General features: G+C 47.2%; 1 protein-coding gene across 1 annotated transcript; it reads left to right on the top strand.

Annotated features, from left to right (window-relative positions):
- The first annotated feature begins 1,195 nt into the window (after positions 1 to 1,195).
- Positions 1,196 to 23,899, top strand: PRSS55 (serine protease 55). The gene is given in 5 exon segments (XM_057500399.1): positions 1,196 to 1,217; positions 15,418 to 15,610; positions 16,872 to 17,122; positions 18,474 to 18,616; positions 23,576 to 23,899. Coding segments are annotated over 5 exon segments (933 nt in total).
- Positions 23,900 to 25,700: the final 1,801 nt, after the last annotated feature.

Here is a 25,700-nt window from a genome sequence, read left to right as displayed (position 1 = left end):
CTCCATATCCTGTGACTCTGCAGGAAAATTTTCCAATTATGCACTTCCAGATCCTGTCTAATCTTTAAGCATTTTTCGGTCCAGCTTCTAACAGGACCAGAGGTTCCACAGAACATACATTCACTCATTTGCTCCTACAGTGAGCCTCTAACTTTTCCCACTTGATGAGACTACAGAATCTAATACAGGTGGTCTGAATTAGTAAGACCTTATTCCACCCCAACTCTGCTGCTTCTCCCGGAGAGCTGGCCCCGGGGAGACCCTTAATGCATTTCCAAGAGGGAGTGGAGACGGGAGAAGCAAAGGCAGTTTCTGAGTCGCTGCTCCAAGCCCCCTGGGCTTCTCGGAGCCTGGGTGCAGACCTTGGAGGGTCACTTCCAACAGCATGTTCACTGAGCTTCCTGCATCGACTTTGGTTGATCAGCTGTAATCGCCTTAGTTCCCGAGCCATTTGCTCTAGCTCACCACCCCCTCGGGCCTCTCAGTCAGCTCTACAGGAGCCAGGCAAGAGGCCACAGGCCCCTCCCCAGCCTCTGATCTGGGTTAGCCTGGCACAGGCCTGGATCTTCCTGGGCATGCCCCTTGAGTGCCACGAGCAGAGGGATCAGAAGTAGGAGCATCTTCCTTTCATTCCGGTCCAGAATTGCCCAACCTGTGCCTCCAGCCAAAGCGTGTGAAATGCCAGCTGCAAGTGCTTCAGCTGGGGCATCACAGACCCACGGCAGAGCTGGTCCTGGGTGGCATCACAGTAAGCCCAGGCTTAGGGAGGAAGCAGAGCCTGCAGGGCGGCCTGGCTTGGCCGAGTCTGCACAGCCCAGTCCTTCCCTGTCTGTTTCCTCTGACGTGGGGACTAAAGGGACACCATGTTAGGCAAACTTGTGTGTGCACTGTCCCCTCCCGCCCTAGATGCTGAGCCTTGTGACAGCCATGTATTCCAGTGTATGCTTTGGCATTAAAGAGCTCTGGGCAAGGTTTCTCTGGAAACAGATTCCAAAGCCTGCCGTGACTTGTTAGGAGATTTGGACTTTATTGTTAGGTTAGTGGGGAGACCAGTGGAATCAAAGTGGGTCATATAGTCACATGTACATTAAAACATCACTCTGGGTATAACACGGAGACCATTTTATAGAGGCTGAAACGAGAAAAGGGATTATCACTGAGGAAGGGGCTCCAATGATACAGATGAAAGATGGCGATGGCCCTCAGGAGGAAAGATGGTGAGCGTGTTAGTTTATCAGGGCTGCCGGGACAAAGTGCTGTAGGCTGGGTGGCTTAACCAATAGAAGCTTCCCAGTCCCGGAGGCTGGGAAGTCTGAGATTAAGGGGACACCAGGCTGTCCTCTGCGGACCTCCCTTTGGCATGCAGATGGCCGCCATGTCGCTGCCTCTTCGTGTGGTTCTCTCTCTCTGTGCACATGGACTCCTGGTGCCTCTTCCTGTTCTTAGAGGACCACCAGTCACACTGGATGAGGGCCCCACCTGGAGGGCCTCACTTTAACTTAACCACCTCTTTAAAGACCCTCTTTAAAAACCAAATGTTAATACGGTTACATTCTGAGGTACTGGGTATTGAGACTTCAACAAATGAATTTTAAGAACACAGTTCAGCCCATAACAGTGGAGATGCCTAGAAACAGAAGTCTTTGAGAGACACTGCAGAGGCTGAATGTAGAAGTACCATGATAAACTATACAGGGTGAGTGGGCAGATAACAGCACAGACCTGAAAGTTTACGTAGAAGCATAAATCGGAAAGTCATTAGTCCGCTGAGGTCACAGGAATGGATGGGATTGTCCACAAAGAGCATGTGGAGAGAGAAGCAAAGAGGCTTAGAACTGAACCCAGAAGAATGGCCAGCATTTATCGTCATGTAGAGGAAGCAGAGCTGGAAGGGGAGGCTGGCAGTTGCCAGGAGCACTGGAGGAACATCAGGAGAGGGTGTTGGTGCGGGAAGTGGGACTAGAACGTTCCACAGAGGAGCAATGCCTCCTGATTAAGGATAATCCCTCCAGGTGTCCTCTGAATGTCTCATCCTCTCAGGAATGATGCCATCAGCTACGAGCTCCCTCCCTGTCTCACCCTTCCTTCTCTTCCATCTCTCTTTCTCATCAGCATTTAAATCGGTTTTAGTCATCCCATCTTAACACCTTTTAAATAAGCAACAGCCCCAAATGCCTCCCTCCGACTTCCTTTGCTGCCACCACTACCTCTTCTCACTCACAACAGTCCTTGTCATTCAAACAGTGAATGTGTGGAAGGATAAATGAAGGGAGCACCTACTGCCTGAAATAGCTGTTACCTCATGGAAAAGAAAAACTGCTATTTTCCTTTATCCTCACACTTCTGACACCAGATGTGTGGGTTTTTAACACCGAGCACTTCTCCTATTCTCCATGGATATCAAATGGGTGTCCTACAGTTTAACTCATCTCGGACACTAACAGTCTGGAGTGAGCACATACCCCACAGGTTAAGGGCTCAGTCCCACAAGACCGACCCCATCACATGGAAGCTGTAAGTCTAAGTTGTCACTTGTACTTCTGACCAATTGGGTATAAATAAGGGATTCCCGTGACCCCCGCCTCAGGCTTGACAAATTGCTAGAACGGTTCACAGAGCCCAGACTTCATATTACCAACTTGTTATAAAGGATACAACTCAGGAACAGTCAGATGGAAGAGATGCATAGGGCACGGTGTGGGGAAGGGCGTGGAGCTTCCGCACCACCCTCCCTGCATCTGCCCGAGCTCCCCAACCCAGGTCTCTGGACCCTTTCCATGGAGGTTTTATCATATAGGCATTGTTGTTAAATCATTCACCATTGGTGAATACATCAACCTCCAGCCCCTCTCCCCTCTCTGGAGGAGGGGATAGACCCTCTAATCACATGGTTAGTTGCCCTGGAAACCAGCCCCCCAGCTTTCCCAAAGTCACTGCATTAGCATAAACTCCTGTGGGGTTTTGTTATGCTTGTTTTGCATAATGCAGGATACTCCTTCCCCTTTTATCACTTCAGAGCTATTTTAGGAGCCAGACAAAAATGAAATATTAAAACAAAGATCCTCCTATCATTCTCATCCTTTAGGAAATTCCAAAGGTTTCAGGAGCTCAGGTGATTACCAAAACATGAATTTCTTATGATGGCACAGTATCACAAGACTCTCCAGTTACCTACAAGTCTTCCCAGTTATCATGAGATTTCCAAGTACGCACAAGGCTCTACAGGGACTGTCCCGACCCGCGGGACAGTCAACGGGGGTCGACGACCTGGAGGAGAGAATGAAGGGGCAAGGGACACAAAGAACAGACAGCAAGACAGGATGTCTGATCAAGCTGACACAGTTTATTGTTTGCAGGCTCAGTTTATACAGGTAGCGAGGAAGGGGTGGGTCAGAAGGTGATTGGGCCTTAGGTTGCGCCGGCGGGAGCAGAGGACCAGGAAGAGAAGCAGGGAGTTCGCCATCTTGTGGGTGGGGGCCCTTGGGAAGGAGGTTTTAAGGGTGGGGCTTTTGTAACCAAGCCTGCCTAAAGGCCCACAGGTTTGCTCCCAACAAGGGACAGACCACAAGAGCTCCGAAATCAAAGGGTTAGTGGTCCTCTGCAGATGCAGCCAGACATGGACTGAATCCTGGGACAGGCGGTTGGTTCTGTGTCACCAGCAAGGCCGGTTCACAGAGACAGCTTTTCTGCCAGACTCGAGAATCAGGGACTATTTATGAGGGGTCTGAAGAAAAGAAAGTCCATTAAATTCACATTGACTGCACATAAGGATGGCAGGCTGATGCAGAGCAGGGAAAGTGCTGGGGTGGGTGGTTGGTCCACAGAGAAAGCTCATGGATTGGGTGTTGATGAGGGTCAGTCACTGGTCCCATGCAAGAGGGATGCGGCAGTCCCAGGAACCTTCTAGATGATTGCTGAGGTGACTTCGTCCAGCAATGGGGAGTTGCTGGTTAGCAGGAGACCTTGTATTGAAGGGTGACCTTCCCTTGTCTCTCTGCCTCATTCTCTGCCCTTAGGTCACTTACTTTAGGACATTTCAGAGTTTTTGCCCTGTACCAGTTATCTGCAAGGCTTGCTGCCTCCTTCCTTCCGGTGTCTTCTGTCCCTTGGCAGTGGGACCACCCAGGTCACTCAATGAGAATCAGCTCCTGTGGCCCCCCCGACATGCACTGCTGGGCCCTTCCCCTGCTTCATGATTTCCGTAGCACTTATGATGGTCTGATAGTTTTCAGGATTTCTTTACTTTCTGTCTCTTTCACTAGACTACAACCTTGGCAAGGGCTTTTTCTTTTTTTATTTACTCCTACATCCCTAGTTCTTACAGCAGTGCCTGGTACATATTAGGCACTTAATAAATAGCTGGAATGAAAAAAAATGAAAGAATGAAAGAATGAATGAATGAATGCGTGAATAGCCTGAGAAGGAAAGGCTAGCCTCCCATTGAAGTCAGAGGTTGACCTGTGAATGTCTGTGAGGGGTTCTAGCCCTGACTCTGCCCCTGATGAGCTGCACTACCTTGAGTAAGTCATTTCAAAATAGTTCATGAGTTTCCTTTCCCCTCGTGGTGTTGCCAGGAAGCTGCATCTGGGGGGGGGTCTCTCCCTGTGCACTGGGTGAAACCTCAACCTGGATGGAGGGGGTGGTTCTTGACTCTGAACCACAAAGAATTCTTGAGCCAGTTGGACGAGTGTAGGTAAGGACGGAGTTCATCAAAGTGAGAGTAGCAGCAAATGACAGCTGCTCTGCAGACAGCAGAGCACCAGGAAGAGCACAGGGAGGAAAGGGAAGCTCACTGGACTCCTGCTCAGCACAGGGCACATCCCTTGCCAACTCCTGAAGCCAGGGTCACCTGGTGGCCAGTGTCCACTGGGATCTGCATGGCATGGGGACTAAGTCCCCGCCACCCCAGGATTAGGGGGAGCCGCAGAGCACTGGATGGAGTGAGATGATGTTCTGAGAACTTCCCAAAGGCAAGGAAAGGAGATTTTTGGGAGGGCTCCTAAAGAGCATGATCACACAGCCGCAGTCCTGTCTGGGTCACCCAGGAGATGGGAACTTGCAGGCCCAAATCAGAGCTCTCAGCAGCCCTTCCCTGCTTGTCTGGAGTAGGACAGAGAGAGTGAAGATTTGTACTCAAGTCTAGAAAATAGAATGAAATAGTGAAATAACAAAGCCCATACCACTGGAAGAGCACAGAGACAAAACACAGTAGGTTGAGCAGGGAGAAGGCTTTACTTAAGGCAAGAAGTGCACATGGAGAAAGGGAAGCGCAGGCAGCCTCAGCGAAGACATGCACTTAGAGGCTTAGGATTCTGTCTTTCAAGGCTTTCAAGAATGGGGCAAAGAGTAGAGGGGGTGTAGGCTTGACGTGTGGCCTCATGATGTTTCTCCCTGGTGAGACACATTGTGTCATCACTCATAGTCTGTCCTTTTGATATTCTGTAAGATAAACTTAACACAAGGCATTTACTGATCCTGTTCTTCTCTAAGATAGTGGTTACCCTCAAGCACTGGGAACGTATCAGTTAGGATGACTTACCCTGCCTTAAGATAGGTTGTTGGCTGATTACCAAAGAATGTGTTAACAATCTTACCTCCTAACTCCCTGGTGGTTAAAATGGAACCTTAGCCTTAAGAAGGAGTCCCTCCTGTTCTTATTTTACTGTTTATATCTTGGCATTTTTTATCAGAAGAAGGAAAAATTAATCGTGATGCTTGTCCCATGTCCCTGCCCCACCTCAATGGGTTTTTGAGAGGATGAGCCAGAGTAACGTGAGGATAAAATGTGATGACACATCTGAAAGCACAATGTGGAGCAGTACGGCCGTTGGAGCGAGGCAGACCTGGGTTGGAATCCTAGCATGATACTCAGTGTATTAGAGTTCTCCAAGGAACAGAAACAATAAGATATTATATACCATACAGATGCATATATAAGATTTATTATAAGGAACTGGCCCTTACAGTTATGGAGGTTGAGTAGTCCCATGACCTGCCATCTGCTGTCTGAAGATGCAGGAAGGCCAGTGGTGTGGTCTGAAGGTGTGAGAGCCGGAGAGCTGCTGGTGTTGGTCCACTCTGCGCCCAAATGCCTGAAAAATCAGAGAACCAGTGATGTAGGTTCTAGTCCAAGTCCAAACCCCTAAGAACCAGACAGCTGATGGAGTAAGTGCCAGCCTGAGTGCAGGGGAACACCGATGTTCCAGCTCAGGCAGTCAGGCCGAAAGAGCAAATTCTCCCTTTCTCCACCTTTTTTTTCTGTTCAGGCTCTCAACCGATCAGATGCTGTCAGCCCACACTGCAGAGGGCCATCTGCTTTACTCAGTCTACAAATGCAAATGCTAATCTCATCTGGAATCACCCCTCCCAGATACACCCAGAAATAACATGTAACCAGATTCTGAGCACCTTGTGATCCAGTCAAGTTGACAGATTAAATTGCTTAATTGAATTGCACTCAGTCACTTGTGATCCTGGTCTGGTTCCTTAACTTTCTCAAGGCTGTGTCCTTCTCCCAGAAAGGGGCTAACATGGTCTAAATGCGATGGCAACTGCAAAACCTTGGCATGCAGGAAGCCGTCAGAACATATCAGCACCCCGTCCTTCCAGTGCCTCTGAATCCAAGACGGCTGGACATGAAGATGACCTCAGAGACCCCGCATGCCTGAGACAAGTCTGCGATCCAAGGATCATGATATGTCGCTCACTGAAAATGAAAATCTGGTGATTAAACTTGTAGACTGAGTTGCAGAACATCACTGTCATCATCACAGCCAGCAGGTTATGGGTGCCTTCCTGTGTAGCAGTCGATGTGTTATGGACTGAATGTTTGTGTCCCCCTCAAAATTCATATGTTGAGGTCTAACCCCCCAGTGGGATGGTATCTGGATGTGAGGCCTTTGAGAGGTAACTAGGTCTTGAGGGTGGAGCCGTCACGAATGGGATTAGTGCCCTTATAAAGAAGAGACACAGAGAGATGATCTCCTTCCCCACCATGTGAGGACCAGTCAGAAGGCAGCTGTCTGCAAACCAAGAAGAGAGACGTCACTAAGAACCCTACCATGCTGGCACCCTGATTTGGATTTCCAGCTTTCACAACTATGAGAAACAAATGTCTGATGGTTAAGCCCCCCAGTCTAAGATATTTGTTACAGCAACCAGAGCTAAATAAGACAATGCTTATATGTGAGCCAATCCACATATCAATCCTAATAGGTAGGTCCTATTATTACCACCATGTAGAGATAAGTGAAACTCTGAGAGACTAAATGACATGCCCAAGGCCCTTTATGGAAGCGATGGAAGCAGAATTTGAAGCTAGGCTCCAGAAATCATTCTAGCATACCATGCAGACCAGCTCCTAAATAATGCAGCACAACATAAATAGAGGGACAACTTTCAGGAGCAGCAAGTCTCTGCATGAACATCAGAAAGGAGACCAGATGCAAACCCTAAATCTCTGTAATTTTTTCTTACTGGATCTTGGCAGGCCTTTGCAATGATAAGGTGATAGTCTAAGGAGGACAGTGGGTTTCCTGTGATCACCTGCTAATAGCTGCCTCAACAGCCACATGGGAAGAGATTCTGAGGCCAGGTCTTAGCTCAGCAGGAAGGACTTATGATCAATTGGCCAAGTTTGTCGTGACAGCTGGGGGTAGGGGTGGGTGGAGCATGGTGTTGGGCCAGACATCTGCCTCCCTGAGCTAGGTGACTTGCCTGTGCTTGTACTATTCAGTAAGTTTCCCATAGCTGCTGTTCAGCAAACTGCTGTAAATGGAGAAATGAAATTCCAGCCAGACCTTTCCCATAGGCCATGAAAGCAGTGAGGAATGGAACGCAATGGGAAATGTGATCACTGTGTTGAAACAAGCGCAATGCATGGATCAAACCCAGCTGTAGGCTGCGTCCCACTGTCTTTTTGATCTCCACTCAGTGCAATGAGTTGTCCTGCCCAGATAAAAAAGCTCCGGGCACACCCTTGGAGTATTCTTCCATGGTAGTCCTATAGTTACATGAGTCTCAAACCTAGTTTCAATTTAGGTATTAGAATATCCAAAACCTTGTCACACTGCAGAGGCTGAATCTGACTGTGTTAAATCTCGCTTACCCAGCCTGGGTCTGGCTAGCCAAGTGGGCCTTTTCTCACCTCCTGTGCTCACCTTTCCCCAGCTTGACCTGCTGTTTTCCTGCTACCAGGAATTAGAGTTGGGGGGATGGTGCAGGTAAAGGTGAGCTAGCCCAAACATCAGCTTACTGTCCTCTGGGCCAGGGAGGCATTTCTGAGAGTGGTGTTTTCATGGTTCCATGGTGTTCCATGGTTCCCTGCTGGCTTCCCTTCTCCTCCAGTCCCACGTCTAGTGATGCACCCCAGTCTTTTCCATCTGAGGTCTCCTTAGGAGCAAAGCTCGGTGCAAAAGACCTGGCCAACTGGAAATTACTTGAGGCACTTTGGGAACTGACATTAGCGTGTGGTGCATGTTCAGCCTGGGGCCTGGCCAGAGGCTAGGAGGGCAGTGTGGAGTGACTGGGTGGAGTTGACCCAAGTCAGAGCACTGAACATGTGTAAAACAGTAGGTCCAAATCCCATGACTGGGCCGCTGACATAAGGGGAAGCCATGGGCCTGGCATGTCGTCTCTGAGTCTCATCTTTCCATCTTTAGCAATGGGCCGGGGTCTGGCTGAGATTTGGTGGGAGGACCAGGGATTGTCACCTGCTGGTGACACCTGGGTGTGAGGAGACATCGGGGCCTCTGAATCAGGCCTGTGAGATTCATGCCAGTGACCCAGAGCAGAGGCCTGTAAGGAGCAGAGGCTGGTGCTGGGAGAGGCCTCCAGTCCTCTTAAGCTCCTCTCTTTCTCAAGGGTCCAGCCTGGCCGCCCTTTACTTAGGCCTTTTGTGCACGTTCACAGACGACCCTGAAAGGACAGGCTCTGTGGAAGAGGAGGCATTTGAACCTTAAAATGAGGCCAGGGTCAACTCAACACCCCAAAACCTGTGAGATGCAGCAAATGCAGATTTAAGAAGAAAGTATATTGCAATTCAGGCCTACCTCAAGAAAGAAGAACAATCCCAAATGAACAGTCTAAACTCAAAATTAATGAAACTAGAAAAAGAGGAATAAATGAGGCCCAAAGTCAGTAGAAGGAGGGACATAATAAAGATCAGAGCAGAAATAAATAAAATTGAGAAGAATAAAACTATAGGAAGAATCAGTGAAACAAGGAGCTGGTTCTTTGAGAAAATAAACAAAATAGATAAACCCCTAGCCAGACTTATCAAGAAAAAAAGAGAATATACACACATAAACAAAATCAGAAATGAAAAGGGAAAAATCACCATGGACACCATAGAAATGCAAAGAATTTTTAGAGAATACTATGAAAAATTATATGCTAACAAATTGAATAACCTAGAAGAAATGGACAACTTTCTAGAAAAATACAACCTTCCAAGACTGACCCAGGAAGAAAAAGAAAATCTGTACAGACCAATTACCAGCAACATAATTGAATTTGTAATAAAAAAACTACCTAAGAACAAAAACCCTTGACCAGATGGCTTCACAACTGAATTTTATCAAACATTTAGTGAAGACCTAATGCCCATCCTCCTTAAAGTTTTCCAAACAGTAGAAGAGGAAGGAATACTTCCAAACTCATTCTATGAGGCCAGTATCACTCTAATACCAAAATCAGGCAAAGACACCACACAAAAAAAGAAAATTACAGACCAATATCCCTGATGAACATAGATGCAAAAATACTCAATAAAATATTAGCAAACCAAATTCAAAAATTCATCAAAAAGATCATCCATCATGATCAAGTGGGATTTATTTCAGGGATGCAAGGATGGTACAGTATTCGAAAATCCATCAACATCATCCACCACATCAGAAAAAAAGAAAGACAAAAATCACATGATCACCACAATAGATGCTGAAAAAGCATTTGACAGAATTCAACATCCATTCATAATAAAAACTCTCAACAAAATGGATATAGAGGACAAGTACCTCAACATAATAAAAGCCACATATGACAAACCCACAGCCAACATCATACTTGACAGCAAAAAAGTGAAAGCTTTTCCTCTAAGATTGGGAACAAGACAAGGATGCCCACTCTCCCCACTTTTATTCAATGTAGTACTAGAGGTCCTAGCCATGGCAATCAGACAACACAAAGAAATAAAAGCCATCCAGATTGATAAGGAAGAAGTTAAACTGTCACTGTTTGCAGGTGACATGATATTTTATATAAAGAAAACACTAAAGAATCCATCCCCAAAACTACTGGAACTAAGAACTGAATTCAGCAAAGTTGCAGGGTACAAAATTAATGCACAGAAATCTGTTGCATTTATATACACTAACGAACTAGCAGAAAGAGAAATCAGGAAAACATCTCCATTTACAATTGCATTGAAAAGAATAAAATAGCTAGGAATAAACCTAACCAAGGAGATGAAAGACCTATACCCTGAAAACTACAAGACATTCATGAGAGAAATTAGAGAAGACACCAATAAATGGAAATACATCCCATGTATTAACAGTGTGGAGGAAGAATAAATATTGTCAAAATAGCCATCCTACCTAAAGCAATCTACAGATTCAATGCAATCCCTATCAAAAGACCAACAGCATTCTTCAATGAACTAGAACAAATAGTTCTAAAATTCATATGGAACCACAAAAGACACAAAATAACCAAAGCAATCCTGAGAAGGAAGAATAAAGCAGGGGGAATACACTCCCCAACTTCTAGCTCTACTACAAATCCACAGTAATCAAAACAATTTAGTACCGGCACAAGAACAGAGCCATAGGTCAATGGAACAGAATAGAGAGCCCAGATATAAACCCACACATATATGGCCAATTAATACACAATAAAGGAGCCATGGACATACAATGGGGAAATGAGAGCTTCTTCAACAACTGGTTTTGGCAAAACTGGACAACTACATGCAAAAGAATGAAACTGGATTATTGTCTAACTCCATATACAAAAGTAAACTTGAAAGGGATCAAAGACCTGAATGTAAGTCAAGTAACCTCAAAACTCATAGAAGAAAACAGGCAAAAATCTCTTGAATTTAAACATGAGCAACTTTTTCCTGAACACATCTCCTCAGGCAAGGGAAACAGAAGCAAAAATGAACAACTGGAGCTATGTCAAACTAAAAAACTTCTGTACAGCAAAGGACACCATCAGCAGAACAAAAAGGCATCCTACAATGTGGGGGAATATATTCATAAATGACTTATCCAATATGGGGTTAACATCCAAAATATATAAAGAGCTCACATGCCCTAACACCCAAAAAGCAAATAACCCAAATAAAAAATGGGCATAGGATATGAACAGACACTTCTCCAAAGAAGAAATTCACATGGCCAACAGGTTCATGAAAAGATGCTCCACACTGTTAATTATCAGGGAAATGAAAATTATCACCTCACACCAGTTAGGATGGCCAACATCCAAAAGACAAGAAATAGCAAATGTGCTGATGAGGATGCGGAGAAAGGGGAACCCTCCTACACTGTTGGTGGAATGTAAATTGGTTCAACCATTGTGGAAAGCAATATGGAGTTTCCTCAAAAAAGTAAAAAATAGAAATACCATTTGACCCAATAATTCCACCCCTAGGAATTTACCAGAAGAAAACAATATCCCTGAATCAAAAGACATGCACCCCTATGTTTACCGCAGCACTATTTACAAAAGCAAAGATACGGAAGCAACCTAAGTGTCCATCAGTAGATGACTGGATTAAGAAGTGGTACATATACACAATGGAATATTATTCATCCATAAAAAGAAAACAAATTCTACCATTTGCAACAACATGGATGGAGCTAGAGGGTATTATGCTAAGTGAAATAAGCCAGGTGGAGAAAGACAAGTAACCAAATGGTTTTGCTCATTCGTGGAGTATAACAACAAACCAAAACTGAAGGAACAAAACAAAACAAAACTCACAGACTCCAAGAAGGGACAAGCAGTTACCAAAGGGGAGGGCGGGTGGGGAGGGAAGGAGAAGGGGATTGAGGGGCATTACAATTAGCACACGTAATATAGGTGGGTCACGGGGAAAGCAGTACACCACACACAAGTAATGACTCTATAGCATCTAACTACGCTGATGGACAGTGACGGCATTGGGTTTGGGGGGCACTTGATAATATGCGTGAATGTTGAAACCACAATGTTGCTCATGGGAAACCTTCATAAGATTGTTTATCAATGATACCTTAATTGAAAAAAAAAAAGATGGGTAAATAAAAAGAAAAAAAGAAGACCTGTGTGTGACAGGGCCAAAAGCAAGCTGCCCACGAAGGATCTGGGGAGGGGCAGGTCATGGGGGGTCAGCAGGAGGGAAGCTCAGACAAGAAGGCTTCCAGATGAGGACCCTTGGGCAACCATTTTAGAAGCAAGATGTTGGGAAGAGAAGCCTGTATGACCTCAGCCTGAGTTCTTAAGCCCACCACCCATTGTGACATCGTGGGGGCTGGCTCTGAGGAGGGCAGCTGTCAGGGACAATCCCTTCAGCCTGGCCTCCCCACCTCCTGGGCCAACAGCAACGGCGAGGGCCATGCTCCTGTTTCTACTTTCCCTGCTCCTGTCCCAAGCCAAGGGCGTGCCTCACGGTAGATGCACTCATCCCAGGTGGTGGGTATGTGGTCTGGTTCATAGGTCGAACAGGGCCCTCTGCCCAAGCATCTAGTTGGGACACCTGCTCCAATCACTTCTCACCCATTTCGGCTTTGCCTCCATCACTGCCGGGGAGCTTTGTGGATGTGTCAGCATTAATCTGTGAATCCACACGATCCCATGCTGGCGATATGGCTTGTGCTTGGGATGAGGAAAATGGAGTATGGGGTCTTCGGTGCCAGAAGACATGAGGAATTTTGACAGCTACTGTGGCTTGGGGATGTACTCTGAACCATGAGCTGTATTGGGCACTTCAACACCCATTATCTCATTTAATCTGTACCTCTGTTTTATACGGTAGGCATTAGCTTACGTCCATTTTAGGAATGAAGCAGGGAAGATAGCAAGGAGAAGTAGTTTTCCCCAAATCATTCAGCCAAGAAGCAGAAGAGCCCAAAATCAGACGGGCTGTGGGTCCCCAGAGCTTACACGCAGCAAATGCCATGTTCTGCATCTCAGAGGGGCCACACGACTGGTGCCCATAATAGTCACTGTCATTCATTCAAGCTTCAGGCTCATAATCACCCTTAGGATTCTGACGCATTTCCTTCCACACTCCTAGGTCCAACTTCTCACCACAACTGAAACCACAAGTTCATGTCCGATTTTTATCTGGACTTTCCTCCTCAGCATTACGTCATAAGCATTTGGCTCACATTATTCAAAGCTCCCATAAGTATGATTCTTATGGCTGAATGGACATGCCTTAGTTTGTTTAATCATGACATTGAAGTTCAATGTTTAATTTGTTACTATTAAAAAGATCATTGCAACAAACATCTTTAGACATAAATACATGCTGCATTGCAGATTTTTCCCTTCGGTGAATCAGAGGACCACTCGTGGTTGCTGAGTGTCTCCTCTGTGCCTGGCATGCTGCTCAGGTGCCAGGCCCCAGTACCAACCAGACAGATACACCCTCTCTCCTGGGGGAAGCTTGCATCCCATTGTCAGGCAGGCAAGAAAGATAAATAATGTATGACTTAACGTAATGATAATATAATAATGCAATGAAGAAACACAATGCAGGGTAGGAGATAAAAATGGCCTGGACAGGGGTGCTGGGAAGACCTCTCCAAAGAAGTGAATCTTGAATAGAGGCCTGTACAAAGTGGCAGAGTGAGACATAAAACCATCTGAGAGAAGAATATTCCAGACAGCAGCACTGGGTGGTGGTAAGAACACCAACCCTGAAGTCAGATTGCCTGGATTCATATCCTGGTCTAGCCATAACTAGCTGTGTGGCCTTGGGCAAATTACTTAACCCCTCTGTGCCTCAGCTGTCCAAACTGTAAAGCAGGGATGATAATAATAGTACGCACCTCCTAGTCCTGTTATGAAAATTAAGTGAATTGGTCTTCATAAAGTGCTTGTAACCGTGCCTGACACATGGTAAGCACTGTATGTGCATTTGATAAATAAAAGGGGAATACCACCCTAACCTGAAGAAGCCTTTGTATATCACTGACAGCTGAAGGCTCTTGACACACAGTGTTAAATTTTCACTCCAGTTTGTTTTTAACCAAACTGATCACAGCTAGGTCACTCCAACCCGCACAGTAAAGCCTGAAAACCTCCACTGAGCACTTAGTCGTAAAATTAGCACCGAGAGAGAAACAAGAGGGGCCTTAGGCTCTTTAGAGCCAAACTCATTCCTTGTTCCAGGACCCAAGGTGGACGTTCAGTCCATAGATATTAAGGGGGGTCTCCTCCTGCTGGGGGAGGGCCCGGCCTGGAGTCTGTCCAGAAGACAAGTTTCTCCGTCCTCACAGGCAGCTGCAGCCTTTGCTCCCGGCCTCCCAAGAGACGGAGCGGCTCTGCCTGGAGCAGAAAGTTCTAGCCTAGAACAGTGCAGGCTTCCGGGTCGGTCAGGCCCTTCCTAGGCCACCCTTTTGGTTTCCCACGGCTGGTGTAACAAACTACCACAAACTGAGTGGCTAGAACAACACGCATTTCTTCTCTTCTAGTTCTGGAAGATAGAAATTCCAGGCGGTTCTCACTGGTCTAAGATGAAGGGACCAGGAGGCCTGCATTTCACAGCTGGGACAGCTGAGGCACAGAGAGGTTCAGTAATTTGCCCACGGTCACACAGGCTTTAGGGCAGAATCGTCTGCCTTTGCCTTCTCTAGCCTCTGGAGCTCATCTGTATTCCCTGGCTGCGGTCTCTTCCTCCATCTTCAGAGCCAACGTTACTGCAGTTCTCCATGCCTTCCTTTCATAGTCACACCTCTCTCCTTTTGCCACCCTCTACCCGTGTTAAGGACCCTTGTGATTACACTGGGCACACTCAGATTATCCAAGATAATCTCCCCATGTTAAGATCAGCTGATTAGCAACCTTAATTCCATCTCTGAAGTCCCCTTTGCCTTGTAAGGTAACATACTGGCCAGTTCCAGGGCATGGTCCACTGGGACACGCCATCTTTGGCGAGGCCTTATTCTGCCTACCACCCTGAGGTCAGCTCTGTCCAGTATTTTCCTCTGATTGGACAGCCACTTGCCTGAGGTCACAGTGCTGAGATCACAGGCTCTGTGCAACAATCAGGAGTACCTGTATGTGTTCCTAGGAGCCTCGCTGGGCCAGCCTCCATGTGCTCATCTCCAGAATGGGTATAACGATAGCTGCTTCTAAGCCTGCTGTTGATATTGACTACATGTTGCATCTTTCCCCTGTCTTTCTTCTCCATTCCTCCAGAATGTGGTAAAAGGCCCATTTTTGAGGGTGGAGCTCAGTATTCCAGAATCATAGGGGGCGCAGAGGCTGAGGTGGGTGAGTTCCCATGGCTGGTGAGCATTCAGGCAAGAAATGAACATTTCTGTGGTGGTGTGATCATCAACGAGTGGTGGATTATCACCGCTGCCCACTGCTTAGTCTCTGACGAGCTGGTGTAAGTATCAAGAGCCCGTTGCTGTCACTTCTGAGAGCACCCACTCGGGGCACCTCCACGCTCAGCGCGACCTGGTTGCCGAGGGGAAATGCCAGGGCTGCTCGGTCCTGAGTCACACATGAATGACCACACCTGTCCCCTCCAGCCCTTGGGGTGAGCAGGCGGTGGGTCTGAGGCTGGTGCTGTGCTACGTCCTCCTGTTGTGACCCAGGACCTGGAACTACGGCTTCCCTGGGGTCACGCACTGCCGTCTCCAGGAACATTCAGGGTTTGTTGAAGCCCGTGGGCTTGGTCCACCCACCTCTCCTAGGATATTCAAGTCCCACGAGAAAATCTCCTAATTCTGGAAGTCTGGGTTCTAGGGTTATCAGACACCCTGCTTCCCTGCTCCTTCTAGAGCTTTCTCTGCACTCCAGGCCACTGGTAGAAAATCTAGCTTACTGATTGCTAACCACGTGCCAGTGACCTGCTGAGAAACCACCTGCATTAGCTTATCTACTCACATAACAACGCTTGGAGGCAGGCAGGGTGAATAACCCTGTTTTATAGGGGTGCAAACTGAAGTCCGGTAACATTGGGTGACTCACTCAAGGTACACACCTAGACGGTGCAGGCGGGATTTAAATCCTGGCTCCAGCACTTTGCCTTCTGCTGTACCTGCTACACCGCCTCAAGAGGGTTGGAAGGCTAGCGGGCTGATCACACGCCTGGGAAAGCGTCACCCGGACCTGCCTGGGCAACCTTGTTTCCCGGGGATATTTAAGGTTTGGCTATTGGAGAATTCCTGGCTATTCTGCCTTTAGGGGTTTCCTGAATTATTACTGAGGGGCCTTTCTGCTTAATCAGTGGCAGAACTAGATTAAACTCTGTTCCCGGGTCTCTAAGTTGCTGGTGGACAAAGATGTAATAATATCTTACTTATCTGAGGGCTATTTCATCTGTGCCAAATGGTCTTATGTGGGCTGTCCGGAGCACCCAGAGCCAAGTTCTGCCTTTGCACTGCCAGGCGGGACTACCTCGCCCTCATCTCAGGGACTGGGCCAGGCTGGGCTGGGCTGGAGTGGTGGGGAGCGGGGCTCCTCCATGCAGGCCCTCCCACCCTCCTGCTTTACTTTCTCAAATTCTCACATCTGAGCATCAGCCCCAGTAGGACAGATGGGTCCTAACGGCTCCTAGAACTCTACAGGATTTAGGGTTTTTCGGGCACAGCAAATTCTGTGCCCTTTGTGCCTCCCATACCTGTCTGGTTCTGCGCTGCCAGCCCAACAGACTTGAACGTCGTGCTGGGAACCAACGACCTACACAGCCCATCCCTGGAAGTAAAGGGGGTCACCAGCATAGTTCCTCACAAGGACTTTAAGATACTCAACATGGACAGTGATATCGCCTTGCTGCTGCTGGACTCCCCCATCACCTTCAGCGGCCTGAAGGAACCCCTCTGTGTGCCCAGGCAGCCCAGCCCCTCCAGGTGGCACGAATGCTGGGTGGCAGGATGGGGACTGACTGACACTGGTACGAGGCCTCTCCGCATCTCTGGGAAGCTGCCGGGGAGGAGGCACGTAAAGGGCTTCTCTGAGGTCGGGCAATAAATCTAAGGAGAGGGCAGGAGGGTGACATGGAGGGCAGAGGGGCAGGCAGAGAAAAGGGCGTGCGTTGCGGCAAATCCCTGTAGAGCAGAGGCCCACACAGGCCTAATCTCAGCCTCTTCCCATCTCCCCGAGGCCCCGAGGTGAGACGCCTGTTCTAAGCCAGTCCCTGGCTGTGGTGTAAGGAGCCAGCACAAAGCAGTTTTATTTGTCTAATTGAATTTCACCTCTAGTTTCCCGGGGCCTCTCCACCCTTTATTCTCTCCCATCTCCCTTGATGCACATGTTGATGTTTCCCACTGGTTCCTGCAGGTGTTCAAGACACCTGGCCCCACCTAGACTTTGGATGGTCCTGGAGTGTTGCCCAGTCGGCCTTAGAAATGAATCTGTTGTTTCTTGTTACTTGGCTAAAATAGGAAGAACCTGTACTAGGGCAGGAAGGGATTATGAAAACCCCGCTGGACTGACCCCAAAGAAAACGCAACAAAACCAAGAGCAAATTGGGGGTGGGGGAGCACAGCTCTTTCTCAGGCCTGAACAAGACCCTAGGTCCACAGTGAGCTTCGCCAGGAGCTGGGGTCTGGAAGCTGGTAGGGATTCAGGAGTCTGGTGACTAGAGGGCAATTAGTGTAGCATTGATTCTGGGTCCCAGGCACTCCTCAAAGGCTAGAGGTAAGGAGGGGCAGATGGGTAATTATAAGAGTTAAAACATTCTGATAAGGAAAATAATTTTGAAATCTTTGTGTGGTCAGAGTTAATGGGAGGGAGAGAGGTCCAGATGAATTCCTGGAGGCTGGCAGTCCGGAAAGGGCCTTGGCAAATCCCCTGGAAATACTCTCAGTCAAACTACCCTTGGCTGGAGGACCTCAAGGCTTTTTCCACAGCCCTGTGTTAGGGAGGTGCCGTGCTCACCCAAAAAAAAAATAGCAACAGGCAAATATGCTGAAGAGGCAGAATTATGCTGAGAAATGATCAATAGCCAGTTCCAAGAAATCAAGTCTGTAGGGCTGGTTTGGAGTCAAGTTGGTAGTCTTCTTGGAAGCAGGAATATGATTTTGAATGAAGAATAGTCCAGAAGAGCCTGGGGTGATGGAATGAGTGAACAGCATGGGATTCCTGGGAGGAAGTGGAGAGTGAAGGGCTGTAGGATGCGGAGGAAGGTGGATGAGTAGCTGGTGGAGTGCAGGGATGTGCCAGTGGCCTGGGGCACAGTCACTGCATTACCAGCACTGGGATGCTGTCCTGTGAATTCTCTAATGTGCTTTCTCTGCGGCCAGCTGACAAAAACTCTATGACAACTGATCTGATGAAAGTGCCAATGATCATCATGGACTGGGAGGAATGTTCAAAGGTGTTTCCAAAACTTACCAAAAACATGCTGTGTGCTGGGTTCAAGAATGAGAGCTATGATGCTTGCCAGGTAACTAGGGGGTATCCCTTCCCACACCCCAAAGGCCCCCATCCCCTCAGAGCTGCCACTGCAAGGGTATCTTCTCTCCACTGGGAATAGACAAGAAGAATCTGGACAATGGGTGGGAATCGAGGCTTGGCCATGAGAGTGGGGAAGGGACTGGGCAGGACTCACTGGCAGGTGCGTGGAGCGCTGGTGTGCGCCTGGGAGTCAGTATGCAGCAGCCCTGCGCGAACACTTTTGATCTTCTCCAGATACATGAAAGAGGGTTCTTTTTTTGTCAGGTTTTTGGATTTCTGAGATTTCTTAAAAAACAAAAGCCAAGGGGGATTTGAGATTTATACAAGAAATCATTTTAATTTGTGAATTTACCAAGCCCTGGGGATCCTACATGAATAAGACATGGCTTCTCAACTAAGGGAGCCCACGGTCTCCTGGGCAGGCAGATAGGTGAACAACTGTAAAATATTGGGTGATGCATGTGGGCTTCATTGAACCAAAGTCTGGAATCTCAGCTTGTGTTTCATAAAGTGAGCACAGTTTTTGATTGTCTAGAAAAAAATAGGATAAAAGTTGGATATTAGCTTCCTCTGCCTCTAAGAATGAATGATGGGATTTGTCTTTGAAGATCAAAGATGGTCTCTTCATCTTGGGGGGATCACCCTGAGGAGCCCACTTAGTCCTACTCATTGGCTGGGCAGTGGGTCTGGTCGTTGGTATGAAACTATAAAAGCAGATGTTAAGTATGCTGTAGAGTGATGAAAAGGTTATCTCATGGAAGGAGAGAGTATTTATCTACAGTTATCTATGGTTTGGTGCTGGGAGGGTGCAGTTTTCCCCAGCAGACTATGAGATAGGCAGAGAGTTGCTGGGTTACGGGTTGGGGACGTCGAGGGAGCAGAGAATGAAGGGCTCTGAGCTGAGAAAGGCTGGGCTCCTGCAGCCGTGGCCTGAGGTTTAGGAGCCCTCTGTGTGGTGAATGCCGTAAGGACCAAGAAAAGAGACAGAATCAATGTCACATGAACCTTGTGTTTTCTTCACATTCTGGACCATTTAAAACATTACAAAACAAACAAAAAATAATTGGGACCTCTGATTCTGGACATGATGGAGTGGATGCATTTCTCCCAATCCTTCCCACGAAGTACAGCTAAAAGCACTGGTCACTATATTATAAAACAACAACAAAGGCTCAGAAAGGTGGAGAGAAAAAGATGGACTGACTGGATATCCTAGTATTTAAGGAATGACACAGCAGCGAGTTTTTCTGTTTTCTCTTTGCCTCCTGTATACCCCGGATGGGCTGCTGGAGATGCGTGCAACCCAGAAATGCAAATAACAATAGGTACAACAAAAAGTTAAGAAAATGAAAAAAGAATGCCTTCTCTTTCTTTATACCAGGAAAGAGAAACTTAACAAGGCAGAAACTTTTTGAAAATAAACATTCTATTCCTGCAGAACACCAGGAAAAACCCCATAGACCCCCTACCCTATCCACCAAGGTGCAGTGAGCAACCTCGCCTTCCCCCTTCCGCTGCCCACATGGTGGCGCCATAGGCGCTGAATGGACAGCAGGACTTTAACTGCCTTCTAGTATTAATGAATCATCCCCTGCCCCCTCCATGTCTGTGGAGGCCACCTGAAGAGCTTGGGTGTCCACCCCACCCAAATGAAACTGGGCTCTCCTCCTCCTCCTCTTGGTGTTTATGGTGGCCCTGACTGGGGAGTCTGGACTTCTGTTACAGTTCAATGGTAAAGAGTTGGTATCCCCATTACCCCCTCTAGTTTCATAAGAGACCTGTTAATACAGAAGATTTAAATGAGAACCAGTGTCTCATAACCTAATACTCAAGGCAATACTCAAGACAGGATCTGTCAAGAAGGTGGCTACACTAAACAACAGATTATCTGTATAGATGAGACAGTCTACATTGGAAGAAGAGGCCATCTAGGACTTTCATAGCTACAGAGGAGAAGTCAGTGCCTGGCTTCAAAGCTTTTGAGGACAGGCTGACTCTCTTGTTAGGGGCTAATGACTTTGAATTGAATGACTTTACATTGAAGCCAGTGCCCACTTACCATTCTGAAGATCCGAGGCCCTTAAGAATTGTGCTAAATCCACTCTGCCTATACTCTATAAACAAAACAGCAAAGCCTGGATGACAGCACATCTGTTTAACAATATGGTTTTCAGGGTATTTTAAGCCCACTGTTGAGACATACAGCTAAGAAAAAAAAATATTCCTTTCAAAATATGACTGCTCATTGACAAGAGCTCTGGGGGAGATGGACAATGAGATTCATGATCTTTTTATGCCTGCTAACACAACATCCATTTTGGATCAATGAGTCATTTCAACTTTCAAGTCTTCTTATTTCAATACGTTTTATTGAAGACATTATTATGCATTTCCTAAAGCTATAGCTGCCGTAGACAGTGATTGCTCTAATGGATCTGGGCAAAGCCAATTGAAAACCTTCTGGAAAGGATTTACCATTCTAGATGTCATTCAAAACATTGGTGGTTTGTGGGAAGGGTCAAAAGATCAACATTAACAGGAGTTTGGAAGTTGATTCCAATCCTGATGGATGACTTTGAGGGGCTCAGGACTTCAGTGAGGGAAGTCACTGCAGATGTGGTGGACACAGCAAGAGAACTGGAGTTAGAAGTGGAGCCTGGAGATGTGGCTGAGCTGCTACATCTCATGATCAAACTTTAAGGGACGAGGAACTGCTTGTAGGGATGAGCAAAGAAAGCAGTTCATTGAGATGGAATCTACTGGTGAAGGCTGTGGAGACTGTTGAAATGAAAACAAAGGATTTAGAATATTATGTAAACTTAGCTGATAAAACAACAGCAGGGTTTGAGAGGATTGACTTCAATTTTGAAAAAGTTCCACTACGTGTAAAATGCTCTCAAAATGCACCGCATGCTACAGAGTTGTTGCTAGTGAAAGGAAGAATAGATCAATGCAGTGAACTTCATTGTCCTCAATTCAAGTTACCGTGGCCACCCCAGCCTTCAGCAGCCACCACCCTGCTCAGTCAGCAGCCTTCAACACTGAGGCAAGACCCTCCACCAGCAAAAAGATTATGACTCACTTAAAACTCAGATGATGGGTAGCATTTTTTAATAAAGGTGTGTACAATTTGTTTAGACATAGTATTATTGCACACTTAATAGACTACAGTATAGCATAAACATAACTTTTATTTGCCCTGGGGAACCAAAAATTCATTTGACTTGCTTTATTGTGATATTTGCTTTACTGGGGTTTTCTGAAACAGAACCCACAATATCTCCAAGGTAAGCTTGTAGTCCAACCACTCTGGAACACAGTTTGGCAATTTCTTTAAAAAAGTTGAATGTGCCCATGCCATACAACCCAGCAAATACCACTTTATATATTTAATCTAGAGAAAAGAAGGCTTATGTTCACACAAAAACTTCTGTAAGAGTATTTATAGTCATTCTATTCATAATAACCAAAAATTAGAGGCAATGTCAAGACGTGGATGATTAAATAAGTGTGGGACATCCATCCCATGCGACACCACTCAGCCGTGACAAGAAACAGAACTATTGGTAGGCACACCAATATGGATAGATCTCCAGATACAAATTTCAGATTATGGTTGAAGGGTTAAAGAGGGGTTGAAGATGAGAGGGAATTTGGTGCAGCATTTAAAGGGCAACATGAGAGGTCCTTGTGGTGATGGAAGTGCTCTGTATGTGGACTGTATCAATGTCTGTATCCGGGCTGTGCTATTGTGCTATAGTTTTGCAAGGCACCGTTGATCCTGTAACGAATACATTTTTATCTTCCCCCTAGACCACAAGGTCTTGTATCCCAAATGCCTGTCAGTGAGTTTTTCCTCAGTGAAGATTCGTTCAATATGAGTGATCAAACCTCTTTTGATCTTCACTTTTCTTGTTATCAGATGGGAATCAAAATACCCACCCTGAGGTGGTGGGGTTGATAAGAAAAAACAGTCAGTGGGCTAACATGGTGCCCTGAGCATCATATCCAGGAAGTGTTAATCTTCCTCGTCCCCGGTGGAGTTCATGAGAGCATCCCATTCATTCTAGTCCCCTGTTTATGATCATGGAAAAGGAGGCCGTCTCTCCCTGAGAAACGCCGTCTGAGTGATGGAGCTGCTCAGCTCCGCCGGCGAGAGGCGAGTAGCCGAGCTGGGAGAACGTGTGCTTGGGCCTCAGGAAGTCCTGTTTCTGACTCCTGCCCAGCTGCTGTGTGACCCTGAGCAAGCCTTTCATCCTCTTTACACTCCCACACTTTCCCTGTATTACAGCAGGTAAAAGGAAGCCACGTAGGTGTGTGGAGCACGGTTTTCTATGTCAGTAGATAATCATGTGAGTCATAGACCCACGTGGTCCCACCCGTGGAGGGGCCACGCATTCAGGAAAGCTTAGCTCACTTGCCCCCTCGAACACCCACCACAAAGAATTAGACGGGAACACCGTTCTCCCTCGTGCCCCTGGACAGACATCAAAGGAGACCCGACTCATATCCACGCCCTTACTCTTCTGGCATCCTGTTCGCATTCCTTTCCTTGACGGCCCTTTCCAGAGCCTCTGATTTGATTAAGACCCACAGAATTAGTCCCCACTCTTCTCTCAGCCTGTGCAGCATCTCCTCTGTCAGTGTGCTGCAGACCAAGTTATTTTCTTATCAAGCCCTCCATCCTCCACCTCCCCGCTCAGCCCTGCTCAATGCACTACGCATACCCCAGTCTCTACCCCGCAGTTCCCCCAGCCAGCCCGGCAGCAGTATGCTCCTCCCATGGACCTAGGATGTGGGTGGGCATTGGTCAGTAATGACAAGATCTCTGTTGGCAGCCTGGACTTGGGGGGGGTCAATGAATCCTCTCCCATTAATGAGCTGTACCCTGCCTTGAATGGACAATTTGGGATGGGACTCACTACTGAGCTCTGTTTTCTGCCCACAGGGCGACAGTGGGGGGGGGCCTCTAGCCTGCAGCACAGAATCTGGCAAGATATGGTACCAAGTAGGCATCACCAGCTGGGGAAGGAGCTGTGGACAGAAGAACACCCCAGGAATTTATACCTTGTTAGAAAACTTTAGCCTCTGGATCAAGAAGGTGACTGAGTTAGAGGGAAGGCCCTTTAATGCTGAGAAAACGAGAGCTCCCACCAATCAGAAACCACTATGCTCCCTGGCCTCAGAGTTCCCAGGGCCAGGCAGCCCCAGATTCTGGCTCCTGCTCTGCCTTCTGGCCTCCTTGCTGTTCTAGGCCATTTCCTACGGATAATAAAGCAGATGCTCTTTCTTAACCAAGGAGGGTGTGTGAGAATGTGCCACAGCAGAGGGACTGGCCACAGATTAGAGCTAAGGACTAGGAACTGGGGCTGATAACAGAAAGTAGGGCCAGAAAGTCAGGCAGGCTGGAGCCCTGGGTTTTGGGTCCCTGCAGGTGAGTTACCAAAGCCAAAAAAAGGTATTCATAGACATACACAATAGAAAATGCCAGGAGTGGTATGTTGGCTTCAGGCATGGCTGAATCTAGGGTCTCAAGGGAGGTTGATAGGGAGTATTTTTTGTTTACAGCCATCACCATCAAAAAGCACTTGTGCTGGTGGCCACAATGACCGCCAGGGCCCCCCCCGGTTTGCATCCTACCAGCTCAGCAGTGCCAGTAGAAAGAGAATAATTTATTCCTAATAATTTCAGCAAAAGTCTGGGGTCTAACTCTCGGGACTCATAAGCCCCCAGCCCATTGCTGTTCGATCACTGTGGCCAACAGCGGCACTCTCCTAGGCTAGGCCTGAGTCACATGTCAACTACAGGAGCCAGCAAAGGGCCAGCCGTCCAGAACTATGTGCACTGATAGAGGGTGAGGAGGTGCCCCACATAGAAACCAGGGGGCTGTGAACAGGAAAAGGGGCCGGATCCTGGAGATGTCCTTTGATGGTAGACGTTCTGGCTGGCTGACCTCCGGGGTAGCCAAATCCCAGGTTCTTGGCAGCTTCTGGAGAAATGATGTCCAGCGATTTCGGCCTTAGGACCATGGGAGGAGCAGGGTTAGAGTGGGGAAAAGGAGACGTAGGAAGCGTTTTCTCTCACAGTCTCATTGTAAAAACCTGTGAGCCATGCTGCAGGTCATGAAGAAAGCCCAGACTTCATTTTTAAAGCTTTGCATTCCCTACATTGCCACTCCATCTTTAGTGGGAGCCCCAGGGATTCAGTGGAGACCCAAATCAGAGGACAGAGGCTCATCAGCCCTCAGTCATTCTGCCTAGTATTGAGTGCCCAGTGTTGTATGCTGTGGGGTTCAGCAGAAGGCAGGACCACCTCTCCAATGTACTTCTTGGCAAGTGGTGAGGTACCCCACACTCACCCCTACAATTGTGTGCTAAATGGTGTGGGAACTGAGAATCCTGCAGGGTGCAGAGGGGGCATCCACATGGCTGGTAGGGCCCAGAAGGCTCCTCAGAGGGGCTGAACCATGTTGGAGGATCAGCTGAGGAGAGAAGTTTTTCCGGTCATGGAAAAGAGAGCAAATGAAGGGCCAGTTGGAGATGAGCATTGCAAATTTGGCTCAAGAATAAATCTGAAGTGAGAACTGGTAACTAGCTGAGAGCAGGGAGAAAAGAGAGCAGACCCTTCTGCTCCGAAAGAGAGGATTCCCAAGATAGAGAATGGAAATGAGATGATCTAAAAAAGGGGGTCCTGAGGAAAAATTAAGGTTGTTCAAGAGAAGGGTGAAAATAAGTATTTTTCCTCAAAGTGTACGCACAGGCACATTGTTAGTTCTAACATATGGGAGAAACAAAACACCATGTGAAGGATACCTGGGAGAGTGTGATGGCTAATTTTACACGTCAATTTGAATGGTATTTTTGGATGAGATTAACATTTAAGTTGGTGAACTTTAAGTAAGCAGATTGCCCTCCATAAGGTGGGTGGGCCTCATCCAATTAGTCGAAGGCCTGAATAGAAAAAAAGACCAGCTTCCCCAAGCAAGAAGGAATTCCCTCATCAGACTGGGTTTGGATTTCATTGACATATTCCCTCTCCTGGGTCTCCACCTGCTGGCCTTTGGACTTCATCAC

The sequence above is a fragment of the Manis pentadactyla genome, chromosome 1, assembly GCF_030020395.1.
Source record: "Manis pentadactyla isolate mManPen7 chromosome 1, mManPen7.hap1, whole genome shotgun sequence".
NCBI lineage: Eukaryota > Metazoa > Chordata > Mammalia > Pholidota > Manidae > Manis > Manis pentadactyla.
The sequence above is the reverse complement of the archived record's forward strand: the minus strand, read 5'-3'. Positions and strand labels throughout refer to the sequence as shown.